Below are 14,026 nucleotides of genomic sequence, written 5' to 3' on the forward strand. Positions count from 1 at the left end.
ACTCGGATTTTACACCAGGCAGTCGTTTGTGTATTTGTCCTGTCTCGCGCATCAACTGAGGCCGATAGGCTGTGCTTCAATACACATCATGCATGTATAATTTGGGGGGGCTGCGTCCACGACCAACGTGAAACCTCTCTCTCTCTCTCTCTCTCACACACCCCGACACCACACACACACACACCCCGACACGACACTGACACTGCACACAATGCACACAGCGTAGCAACAACACAGGAGGACACAGATGATTTAGCTGAGCTCTTCAAAACGATTTACTTAGTCCGTAAGCGAGAGGGTACAAAATACAAGAACCGCGGATCCATGTGGTTTCATCTGTAGCCCTCGCACGGAGTTTAACTTAGACTGCGTCGTAACGTTACCGTCAGACAACAATTACAGACAACCAGAGACCACCAGTAGCCTACTACCAACAGCTGCACCGCTATGTCGGATAAAGAAATGATGTGGTTCTAGCGAGATATTTTGGGGGCGGTTTGCTGGGGTCGCCAAAAGATTTCCCTTATTATATGGGGTCGTGGTATGAAAAAGTTTGAGAACCCCTGGCCTAGTGTTACCGCTTCACTTCAACGTGCTTTAACTTGATAATGTATTACGGGCCCATCTTTTGATATGTTGTAGAGCTTGTCCATGCGAACACGTGGATATGTGTCTAATTTCTTTGACACTTTTATGGCGAAGATCTCCACTTTCACTATGGTCCTAAGAATCTAAAACCCTAAGACCATTTTGAGTGGTCTTAGGGTTGAATGGTCTTGTAGTGTCTTACATGGACGTGTTTCCCAGAGGAAAGCATAAGAATGCGATTCAACTTCCCTAGGCTCTAGGCCTACTAGGCCTAGGGAACCAGCTTAAAGTTGGGGTGCCTGCGACCTTATACAGGGATTTTAATTCAGACCTCAATAGCTTCGACTACATACCTGGACAAGGAAAGTGGTGCTGTGAGGATATTATTTTTTGATTTTCGAAGCGCCTTTAACACCATACAGCCCCCCCCCCCCCTCCTTCCCCTTCTGAAAGACAAACTGAACAGCATGCATGTTGGCCCACACCTTGTGTCCTGGATCATGGACTACCTCACTGACAGACCACAATACGTCAGGTTGAGGGACTTTACATCTGACACTGTGACCTGCAGCACAAGAGTCCCCCAGGGGACTGTGCTGGCCTCCCTTCTCTTCACCCTTTACACGGCAGAGCTCAGACACTGCACAGAGATGTGCCACCTGCAGACATTCTCAGTAATGTAAAGTATACATAATAATAGTAATAATAATATTAATAATAATAATAAAAAAATAATAATAATACATTTTATTTATAGCACACTTTACATTTTTGGAAATCAGGTTAAAAAACAACAGGTTAAAAAACAAAAGGCACAAAAATGTTAAATGTTTTTACATGATGTGAACATCATCATTAATATCAGTTATTATTATCATTATTAATTTTATCCTTCAACTTCAGCCGATCTACAAGCTCACAACTTGCAGATCGGCTGTTTGCCTCTTTCTTATATTATTTGAGAATTTGGCCAATGTTTGACAAATTTTTTTTTGTATAGTTTGTTGATTACTCTTGATGCAGCAATGGTCTTTTTATTTGCTATATTTTTACTTTTTCATTTATTAAAAAGGTTACTTAAATTGTCCCTTCACTGTCATCTGGGGACCCCCCCCCCCCCCCCCAGAAAAAAAAATCATGTGGGGACCCCTGGCTGGTCCCGATCCACAGGTTGAGTACCACTGACCCAAAATTGCGTCAACATTACAAAGGGGTTAGGCGGAGGCGGAGCTTATCCGTTTTGAACACACACTCAGACGGACCGGGGAGCTGCAGGAAGTCGAACTAACGGCTCAGGAGGAGCGAACCTTACAGACATGGATGTTTCCATGCTTCTAATCTACTATAACAGGTAAATTGAATTAGTTTATGGAATTAAAATGTTGTCCAACTTGTTAGTTCATGACCGTGGCGTGTATTTGCCCGAGTATAGCCCTGAAACATGACTGTCATATATGATATGATAGTCATGACGAAACTTCAACCTGGTGTTTGCACTTTCAACTTTACGGTCCTTACATCTAAATAAACGTTCAGATTTCAAATATAAAGTGCTTAACCCATGGCCACGGATGTTACAATTATATATGGTATCTCAGAAGTACCCGTATTTTCCGTATTGTTTAATAAAAAGCATTTTCATCCGATCGATGGCCATTTCCTCATAGAGTTATAACGTATGTAGAGTGCAATACACTTCCCAACCGATAGGGTCACAGTTAGCATATGGCGAAAAACCTAAGAAAATGGCCACCGATCGGATTAAAATGCTTTTTATTGAACAATACGGAAGATACGTGTACATCTGAGGGTCCGTACATACTTGTAACATTCGTGGCCATGAGGTCAGCACTTTATATTTGGAATCTGAACGTTTATGTGGATGTACGGGCTATAAATGGAGAAAGTGCAAACACTAGTTTGCAGTTTATCCATGACGCTCGTGATCCATGGCTATAAGTCAGGCCTGACTCGCAAATTTTGAAACTAGTCATTGGTAGAAACATATTTGCACACGATTAAAATATAATTGTATCCAAGTGATGTTTATAATTAGTAAATCAATAAGTCTGATTAAGTACTTTAGCCCTATTTTATACTTTTGTCGTACAACAGCGTTGCTTAAAAAAATCGCCAATCTACAAGCTCACAACCTGTTGATTTTACTATTTTTATTAAGAAGAAAACCCCGACTGGATCTGTGGATCCGGATCTTCAAATAGTAAAATCAGCAGGAAGTTGACATTTTTATTCAAAAAATAAACAGTACTGGGTTTGGTGATGTTCTATATTGTCTGAATTAGCTTTGATTGTGTTTGTTTATGTGCTAAAATAGTGACTTTGAGAGCTGTTTCAGCGTACAATGTAAGTCAATGAGGAGCATATTTTGAATGATCAATTTCTAATCAATGGAGCAATTATATTTGATTTCTTGTCCTCCTTTGGAGTTACATCATGGCAAGGTAAATACACAACACAAACCTCTACCAAAGTGGTCTTGCCCTTTTAAGCACTATCGCTTTAAACATGGAAGCCATGCCAGAACCACGCAATTTAAAAAACATAATTTACCATTATAAATCCTAACCAAACAGTAAAGAAATACCACATCACACTGGGCAGAAAAAAGTGTTACACTGGCATTCACCTCATTAGAGCTATTTGGATGCAGTAACCTATGTTAAACCTATGTTAAATCTGTGCTCCTTCTCCAGGTGTTTTTGGGTCTTCCTCTGCTCCGTTTGCCTGGTGCGTTCCATGTTAATGTTTAATTATTGCTGTTTTGTTTCTCCTGAATGTGTGACTAATCCTGCTCCACTTTCTCCTTATCAGCTGTACCTCCACTGTTAAGTTTCTAAGATACAAAGTCATCCCTCCATAGACTGCCCTATTCATGATAATTAAAACTTGTATCTGATTGCATTTAATGGCATTCTCCCACTATGCTTTCAAAAACTAAATGATAAAACAAATGTCATTTATCTATAGACACAGGTATCTGTACACCTTCACTTGTCTTTATGAGGGGATCTACTAATATTTCCTATAACTAATTAATTAAAGTCTAACACATCAATCTTCTTCTTCTTGCGTATGTCATCAGATCCTCAGCTCCGTTGCAGCAAGCCAGTCCAGCGTCTCGTCATCCAGGTTCATCAGGCCTAGGTCGCCATGTGGTGGGCGGTGTTTCGGGCAGCTGGTCATGATGTGTTCCACAGTCTTTAGGGGGTCTCCAGGTTCACAGTGGGCACTGTCCGAGAGGCCCCACTGTTGCATTGCTTCACCGAAGCGTCCCACGCTTGTCCTCAGGCGGTTGAGGGTTGTCCACTGCTTACGGGGCAGGTGCTGGCCAGGGACATCTGTGGGATCCTCGATGTAGTTGTGAAGCCTAGATGGTTCTGCTGCTTTCCACTGTTCCCTCCACCTTGCCTTGCTAGTCTGCAGTCTAACACATCAATGTTAGACTGTTTCTCTTCAAACAACATCAACACTTCACTGATACTCTTGGTAAATAAGTTTGCTATACTATTTGAAAATGGTGCCAACATGACAACTGTTTAGTTCAGGACATGGCTATGTTTAACAACGTGATACACTATCTGGTCATAATAGATCTTGGGATAACAACTCTACTTTCAAGCAGACAGAATGTTTACAGCTGTCTAGATGTACTTAAATCATTAATTGATCTGTTAATTATTTATGCGTGTACAGTATTTACAGTCTGTTCTTTCTATTGAATATAGTCATTCCAGAATTTTACTTCCCCTTAGTGGGTGTGTATTGTGTTTTCTACCATATAAAAAGGCGACATTTGACATGTAATTGTGGTTGTGGTTGTTAGGACACCGATGACCTTCCAGACATGTCCCACCTCTCCATTGGGATCCTGACCGTGGTTCCTGAAGACAGCCCGGCTTCTCCTCACTCACTGCACTTGGACTCTTCACTATCATGCATCGTCTTGGAAGGTACAACAGTGATGACCTTCAAAGTCTCCCACATGCCATCTGCCTACTGTTTGGACTGATTTACGCACTGAATTTGGAGTACCCCAAATCAATGAAGAACACCTTTGATTTTATTCAAAGAGTTCTTCTCTCACTTGGACATAAATCCCTAAAACCCAAAATACAATCTCTCAAAAACTGATGGAGTTAGTGATTGTTAAGATTAGAATAACCACTGGATTAATGCAGGCACTTTGATTGTTTAGCTTTGAATAACCATCAATTTAATGCAGACACTTTAATTTTGATTGTTACGGTTATAATAACCATTGATTTATTGCACTCATTTTGATTTTTGTATTGCTAAGGTTATAATTGAATATAAATTGAATTTATTTGTGACTTGTATTACATTCCACATTACTTTTGATTGGTCTATCTAAAATCCACAATGCATTGCATAAAGGCATAGCTATTTTTTAAAGATCTTTGACAGACTACAAACTAAGGTTACTTTTCTATGTCTCTGCAACCTTGTGATACCTTCTACCCCGATTTACAGCCAAACCCTCCAGCCTCTTCTACACAGGCCTGCCGACCTGTTGATGAGGTATGTTTTCTTTAGATTTAACCCATGTAGACCTACAAGCTCTTAGCACAGCACTCGGTGCTGCGCTATGAGCTTGTATAGTAGCCTATAGTTTTGATGATTTTTGACCAAGTACAATTAAGGGCCTTTTGTCTTTTCTGCACAGCCGTATGCAGCTACATATATGGACTTGGATCAGTGGAACCAAGAAACACCCAGTGTACTGCAACCTCCATCTCCGTCCAGTGATGCTCCAGTAGAAGGTGTGGTTCCTCAGCTAAGTGTCAGCAGACTTGGCACTGTTGTCCTTCAAATTCAGGATTCATAGATGAGTTTTGCTTTTTTTTTAAAAACTTTTCTTTACAGTTTTTGACGTGCTTTCAATCTTTCTAGGTCAACCAAATCCATCTGACCAGAGCATACCAGAGGGTCAAGGGTGGCAGCCTTGCGACTCTTGTCGGTCTGAGGTGGAGAAGCTCCAGCTCCAGTTGAGGAGGATAACCACTGTGCTCTCCAGTATCAGTACGTTTTATTGCCTGTAATGTTGCAGTTTTCAGTTGTCTGCTAATTTCTTTGTCTCACTTGAAACTTTACTTTATCCTGTACCTCTTTTGTGAGTTCTCTGACATGACTGGAAAACATTGGTATCCCAAAATAAAACTGTTTTCTGTTTACTGAAGAGCTGGGGAGATCGACCCCTGCTACTGAACAAATACTCATCAATGACTGCTATCAGAATATACTGTAGAGCTTTGTAGAACAGTACTCAATCTTATTGTTTTACAAATACACTCAGTAGACTCAGATTTTTTTGTCTTTGTTCTAGGCTCTGAGAAACTAGACGCACTGAAGGGCTTTATCACCCTGGTCGGTGACCTAGAGTCTGGAGTGTCCAGTCTCGGGCAGCAGGAGCTATATCCAGGTATGGATGTATACGTTTGCCATACATTTCACACTGAACCTGACGTTCTTGGTAGCGAGTGATCCGTGTTGTGAGCTGCAACTAGATAGTGAAGTTTTCAGAAGGTCACAGTTGTCTGTTTTCATGGTGCACTGAGCGCAGAAAGGGGTCAATGTAGCTGATGTCTTAAAATGCAGTTTGTTAATTGCTCGCTCTCTATTCACAGGCTGTGGACAGATGATTTCATCTGTGCAGCTGGCAGCCATACACCAGCGTGCCAGGAAGGACTGCAAGAGGCTATTCCACGCCTTGTTCGAGGTGTTCTTCACCCATGAGGAGTGCCGCAATGCCGTCGTATACGGAAAGCATGGTGTCATCCCAGAGGGGAAGAACAAACCGGATGAGGCGAAGAGGCACTGTTCAGTAAGTATTTGTCACACCACTAGTTCCTCAGAGTAGTGTTATAGATGGCCAGTCAGTGGAGTTGGTAACCACTTATAGTTACCACCTGTATACCACCTATAGACCACCTGTATACCACCTATAGTCCACCTGTATACCACCTATAGACCACCCGTATACCACCCATAGTCCACCCGTATACCACCTAGAGACCACCTGTATACCACCCGTATACCACCCGTATACCACCCATAGACCACCTAGAGACCACCTATAGTCCACCCGTATACCACCTAGAGACCACCTAGAGACCACCTAGAGACCACCTAGAGACCACCTGTATACCACCTGTATACCACCCATAGACTCACCTCTTCAGACTCCACCTCAGCCCGTAGCACTTGCCCTCCTAGCCTTGATGACCTTGCAGGATTATGCAAAGGACAGATACCAGGTCATTGTTGACCTGGCATCCTATAAATGCTGAGTCCACCTAGAGTCCACCTCTAGACCACCTGTATACCACCCGTATACCACCTGTATACCACCTAGAGACCACCCATAGACCACCTAGAGACCACCTGTATACCACCCATAGACCACCCGTATACCACCTAGAGACCACCTAGAGACCACCTGTATACCACCTGTAGACCACCTGTAGACCACCTGTAGACCACCTGTATACCACCTGTATACCACCCATAGACCACCTGTATACCACCCATATACCACCCGTATACCACCCGTAGACCACCTATAGACCACCTGTATACCACCCGTAGACCACCCATAGACCACCTATAGACCACCTCTAGACCACCTGTATACCACCACCTGTATACCACCCGTATACCACCTGTATACCACCTATAGACCACCCGTATACCACCTAGAGACCACCTAGAGACCACCTGTAGACCACCTGTATACCACCTGTATACCACCTAGAGACCACCTATAGTCCACCTGTATACCACCTGTATACCACCTATAGACCACCTGTATACCACCACCTGTATACCACCCGTATACCACCTGTATACCACCTATAGACCACCCGTATACCACCTAGAGACCACCTGTAGACCACCTGTATACCACCTGTATACCACCTAGAGACCACCTATAGTCCACCTGTATACCACCTGTATACCACCTATAGACCACCTGTATACCACCCATAGACCACCTATAGACCACCTGTATACCACCTAGAGACCACCTATAGTCCACCTGTATACCACCCGTATACCACCCATAGACCACCCATAGACCACCTATAGACCACCTATAGACCACCTGTATACCACCTGTATACCACCCGTATACCACCTATAGTCCACCTGTATACCACCTATAGACCACCTGTATACCACCCGTATACCACCCATAGACCACCTAGAGACCACCTATAGTCCACCCGTATACCACCTAGAGACCACCTGTATACCACCTAGAGACCACCTATAGTCCACCCGTATACCACCTAGAGACCACCTGTATACCACCTAGAGACCACCTAGAGACCACCTATAGTCCACCTGTATACCACCCGTAGACCACCTATAGACCACCTGTATACCACCTGTAGACCACCTGTATACCACCTATAGACCACCCGTATACCACCTATAGTCCACCTGTGTACCACCTATAGACCACCTGTATACCACCCGTATACCACCCATAGACCACCTAGAGACCACCTATAGTCCACCCGTATACCACCTATAGTCCACCCGTATACCACCTAGAGACCACCTGTATACCACCTAGAGACCACCTATAGTCCACCTGTATACCACCTGTATACCACCTATAGACCACCTGTATACCACCCATAGACCACCCAGAGACCACCTAGAGACCACCTAGAGACCACCTAGAGACCACCTATAGACCACCTGTATACCACCCGTATACCACCCGTAGACCACCCGTAGACCACCTAGAGACCACCTAGAGTCCACCTATAGACCACCCGTATACCACCCGTATACCACCTGTATACCACCCATAGACCACCCGTATACCACCCATAGACCACCTAGAGACCACCTGTATACCACCTAGAGACCACCTGTATACCACCTGTATACCACCTGTAGACCACCTGTAGACCACCTGTATACCACCTATAGACCACCTGTATACCACCTATAGACCACCCGTATACCACCTATAGTCCACCTGTATACCACCTATAGACCACCCGTATACCACCCGTAGACCACCTATAGACCACCTGTATACCACCTATAGACCACCCGTATACCACCTATAGTCCACCTGTATACCACCTATAGACCACCCGTATACCACCCATAGACCACCTCGAGACCACCTATAGTCCACCCGTATACCACCTAGAGACCACCTATAGTCCACCCGTATACCACCTATAGACCACCCGTATACCACCCATAGACCACCTAGAGACCACCTATAGTCCACCCGTATACCACCTAGAGACCACCTATAGTCCACCCGTATACCACCTAGAGACCACCTGTATACCACCTAGAGACCACCTATAGTCCACCTGTATACCACCCATAGACCACCTATAGACCACCCGTATACCACCCATAGACCACCTAGAGACCACCCATAGACCACCCATAGACCACCCGTATAGACCACCCAGAGACCACCCATAGACCACCCGTATACCACCCGTATACCACCCATAGACCACCCGTATACCACCCATATACCACCCATAGACCACCTAGAGACCACCCATAGACCACCCATAGACCACCCGTATACCACCCGTATACCACCCATAGACCACCCGTATACCACCCATATACCACCCATAGACCACCTAGAGACCACCCATAGACCACCCATAGACCACCCGTATACCACCCGTATACCACCCAGAGACCACCTAGAGACCACCTAGAGACCACCTAGAGACCACCTGTATACCACCTGTATACCACCCATACACCACCCATAGACCACCCATAGACCACCTATAGACCACCTGTATACCACCTGTAGACCACCTGTATACCACCTGTATACCACCTATAGACCACCCGTATACCACCTAGAGACCACCTGTAGACCACCTATAGACCACCTGTATACCACCTAGAGACCACCTAGAGACCACCTATAGTCCACCTGTATGCCACCCGTATACCACCCATAGACCACCTATAGACCACCTGTATACCACCTAGAGACCACCTATAGTCCACCTGTATACCACCTGTATACCACCCGTATACCACCTATAGTCCACCTGTATACAGACATGCAAAAGTGTCACTTTTCAGCTACAGTCACCTTTTTGAACTCAAATAGGGCAATTGTGTGACACCTGACCCGAAAGAAAACAACATGTTGTCACCTTTTTCACCTCGGGCTGTTTGCATGCCTGTATAGATATATATCTTGGGGTATCTTGTGACAATGTATACACATGTCTGTCTTACTGTGTTGTGTTTTTAGGGCTTTTATTTCGGGGGACGGGCGTGCTATAACAATTAAACTTAAAAATATGATACATTCGGAATAAATAGCCTCCAAGTAAAATTTGCAGAGAGCAAGGAGGCTGCCAAGGGCCCCTCCCCTCCCCTCATAACCAGTTGATCAGCTGTAAACTCTGTCTACACAGACTGTGGCAGGCACAGGGCTCCAGAGTGCGACCTGCCTATTGTGCTGTATGTGCGAGTTAAATCTGATTTCGAACCACCTCTGGAGGTGGTTTCAAATCAGATTTCAACTCAGATTTCAACTCGGATGTGTGCATTTAGACTGATTTAACCAGAATCTCCTGTTGACTAGTTGAGCACAATTTCCTAAATTAATATTTAAAAAAAGTTTAGGTTGGAGTCAGGTGCTGGTGAAAGTGTATGCAATGCTTTAGATGCTCATTTCAAATTCCAGTCCAGTCTTTTAGCCAACCCGCACTGGCTGCTGCAGATTAAGTGTCTTTGTGTTTTATATGTATACAAAATTGAGTGTTTAAATCCCATGTGCTTTCTTGTTATCTTATCTTTCAGCTGCTGCTCAACGATCGGACCGAAAATTAACCCAGTTGAACTATGAAAAGACGGTCAAGTCTTGGCTGCAGTTTGCGCCTGGCCGTCAGGGAGGCATCCCGAGGAATGCTCTGGAGCAGCAGGGACCGGATCTGGATGCAGGTGGCACCTCTGCAGGTTCCCTCCCTCCCTGAAGGGATTAACCCATTACAACCGGGACAGCGTTTTGCGTTTGAACTTCAACCATTTTTTCTTTTCTTTAACCCATCTAGACCGGGACAGCGTTTTGCGTTTGAACTTGGACCTTTTTTTCTTTTCTTTTTATAAAAAACAACTCAAAAAAAATCGTGAAAATGAATATTTTGTCCCCGATTCTGTCTTCTAAATACTTCTTCCAAATCTGTGGTTCTCAAATTTTTCCATGTCAAGGACCCCCAAAATCACATGTATTTGGACGCAGACCCCCACCTAGAAAAATATCTTTCCAGGGACCCCCAGAAACAGATTTCAGTTACAAAAGTTTCCTTTGAAAAATATATATTCAAAGATTTGAACAAATGTTTACGATTTTTCAAAAATAGCAGATCTATCATTTAGAAGACATTCACAGAATCGGGTCAAAATATCCAAATGCTTGCAGACATTTTCACGATTTCTTTCATAAATAGCAGATCTACAATCTTGTATATGTTCTATATTTCATCTGTTAAAGCATAAAAACAATGGTTAAAGCAGTTCAACGCAGGTCTAAATGCCTTGGTTCAATAAATGTGAAGATTCAAATCATATTGTTTGTCTTTATTTTTATATTTTCACATTTTGGGAAATGTAAGGTAATTTTGAACAAGATGTAGCCTTACAGTATATCAGCATACATAATTTAAAATGTACATGCAGATTACCATTAGGTTGTTGGATGATCAGGATCAATATTGATTCCTAATATGATTCAGTATAATCCAATTAATAAATTAAATCAGTGTTCGATTCCTGATGTTGATTCAACATAAAATCAACTAAAATGTGCATGCAGATTACCATTTAGATGATGGTTGAATCAATGTTGATTCCTAATGTTGATTCAACATTAAATCAACTAAAATGTGCATGCAGATTACCATTTAATGATGGTTGAATCAATATTGAGTCATAACGTTGATTCAACATAAAATCAACTAAAATCAGCATGCAGAATACCATTTAGATGATGGTTGAATCAACGTTGATATAGTGTTAGTTAGTGGTTGAAACCCAACGTTGAATCAAATAATAATGGCGTTGTGATTTCAGTACAGTTTCAACGTTGAGATTGAACGTTGAGTCAACCGTTATGGCCGACTATTTTTCAACGTTGATTCACCCATATTTTGCTATCTGGGTAGTTATCCAACAGCCGGTTGCCATTGCAGAACCTGTGGAGACGGGCTGGAACTCTGATCTCCTGAGCTGCTGTGATGATATGAATTCTTGTCAGTATCAATATCCATATCAGCATTTCATATTTATTAGCTGTAATTATAGCATTTTCAATATTCTGGGGACAAGCCATGTCAAACACATCATTAATGAATTGTTGTTTTGTTTAAATATATACTGTACCTTGGAGGATTAGAACCCCACAGTGTCCAATGTGGTAGGCAGTAACTTCACCCCTGGGACACCATGCAGATTCAGAATCAGCTTTATTGTCACATCACAGGTTTACAGAAGTAAAAAAAAGTGGGTGAAATGCGTTTTCGTGCATAGTTCCCTTCGTATTGTTATTTCCATAGAAAAGAAAAGAAAAAAGAAAGGGAAGAAGAAGAAGAGGGCGTGGGGGCAAGTGGGAAGGGAGATCAAACAAGAGAACCAAAACAATGTTATCAATATGCACATTCCCCATAGACCTCTGTTTATCTGTATATTCTCTAAGACATTTTTGTTTGTTTTTCAGGTTGTTATGGGTTCTGGTGCTGTCCTTGTCTTTCCTGTGACACCTCAAGAAAATTTGGACAACCCCATTGTCTCCCCTTACTAGACATATGCAGCCCTGTCATACTCTCTGCCATGACAGCACTTCTTGGGGTCCCTGTTTTTGCACCTCCTGCTGCATTGTCTGTTCGGGTTGCCATCCGATACAAATACAGAATCAAGGTCTGGTGTTGCTGTATTATGTAATATATCATGTAAATATATCAATATCACATGTGTATAAAACTCATATTTTTTTAATCTAATAGCATGATTGTCAAGAATGCAAGTTGACAACAGTTATAGTTTAAGGGCTAAAATAAGAACTAATATTATTAATCAACACAAGAAATTACAGAATATTTAAGAGCTATAATAATCTGTTTTTCCCATAGGGTTCTCTCTGCAACGACATAGCGACCTCCTGCTTCTGCATGTGGTGCTCCTGGTGTCAGATGGCCCGTGAGCTAAAACAGCGAAAGAAGAACCCCACGGTCAACAATGTGCATACTTCAAATATTACAGTCATCCAAAATGCCCCAACAGTGACAACTTCACGGGTCCACATGGTTAGGCAAGAGAGCTATGCCATGTCAGCTAGTCAGCCTGTTTTTGTTCCAGCTCCAGGTTATGCAGACCAACCCCCAGCTTATGCATCCCAACCCCCAGGTTATTTGTCCCAAGCCCCGGGTTATGTGTCTCCACCTCCTACTGGGTTTATATCACAACCTGCAGGTGCCCTAATGATAATGAAATAATAATTTTTGTGATGTTAGCTGGGAGCTGTCTTTCAATTTAAATTCGTAGGGCCTGGTAATGGGGATGAAAGCCATATGATAATTTCCATTTCAGTGGTGAATCTGGTGATACATAGGGTCATTTGGGAGATATTTTGCATGAGAAGTGGGCACATAATGTAGCATAGGACGGCCATAGCTGAATGGGTAGAGAGGTCACTTGGGAAATAGAGGGTCCCAGGTTCGGCCCCGTCTAGGTGTCCTTGAACAAGACACCCCTAACTGCACCCCCCCCCCCCCCCCACACACACACACCTGATGACCACCTGAGTAGCCATCAGCCTGTGAGAAGTTGAAATGGAATTTCAATAAGGTCTACATTATAGCATAAAAATAACCCCCCACCCCCCAACTGTTCTTCAAAACTAAAAACTATAAACAATAGGCAAAACTATAATGACGAAAAAATTGGAAGCCGATGGGCTAAACGGGTCCGCTAATCGCTGCCCCAGCCTCGAGGACCCGTTTTACCCCGGCGGCCGGGGGGTGGGCCGGGGGGGCCTCAAGAGACTCGGCTGCGGCCTGGCCCCGGTCTCCTGTGTCGGAAAAACGAGTGCTCCTCGTTCCGTTTTCCCACATGTACTGGTTTCCCACATGAACTGTAATATAATGATATGTATGCCCGGTCTGGGAATCACTTTCTGGCATCAGAGCGTACGTGGTACGCGCCTTAACCACTCGGCTATCAGTGCCCCATGCTGTTAGGCTATAAGTTTACTTACATTATTATATTATTACAAAAAAAATATTCTCTTATGTAAGACGTAACAATTAAGAGACCTTGAACCATGTACCACCCCTCCCAGGAAATCTGTAATAGTCTGGTGGATGAACATTATTAAAGG

The 14,026-nt window shown here is 43.3% G+C and overlaps 1 protein-coding gene across 3 annotated transcripts; it reads left to right on the plus strand.

Annotated features, from left to right (window-relative positions):
- Positions 1–1,736: 1,736 nt before the first annotated feature.
- On the plus strand, positions 1,737–11,211 carry LOC308087829 (uncharacterized protein). Of its 3 annotated transcripts, XM_080432021.1 has the most exons (10): positions 1,737–1,939; positions 3,303–3,336; positions 3,692–4,095; positions 4,433–4,559; positions 5,101–5,148; positions 5,294–5,390; positions 5,521–5,649; positions 5,954–6,049; positions 6,255–6,451; positions 10,456–11,211. In XM_080432021.1, the coding sequence occupies exons 6-10, from the start codon at positions 5,312–5,314 to the stop codon at positions 10,483–10,485; spliced, it is 531 nt and encodes a 176-aa protein (XP_080288147.1). In that variant the 5' UTR covers positions 1,737–1,939; positions 3,303–3,336; positions 3,692–4,095; positions 4,433–4,559; positions 5,101–5,148; positions 5,294–5,311; the 3' UTR covers positions 10,486–11,211. The 3 variants fall into 3 exon arrangements, with proteins under 3 accessions (XP_080288147.1, XP_080288149.1, XP_080288148.1); XM_080432023.1 differs by having other exon boundaries at positions 3,303–4,095; XM_080432022.1 differs by lacking the exon at positions 3,303–3,336.
- Positions 11,212–14,026: the final 2,815 nt, after the last annotated feature.

Source organism: Gymnoscopelus braueri, assembly GCF_963280865.1.
Source record: "Gymnoscopelus braueri genome assembly, chromosome: 6".
Taxonomy (NCBI): Eukaryota; Metazoa; Chordata; class Actinopteri; order Myctophiformes; family Myctophidae; genus Gymnoscopelus; species Gymnoscopelus braueri.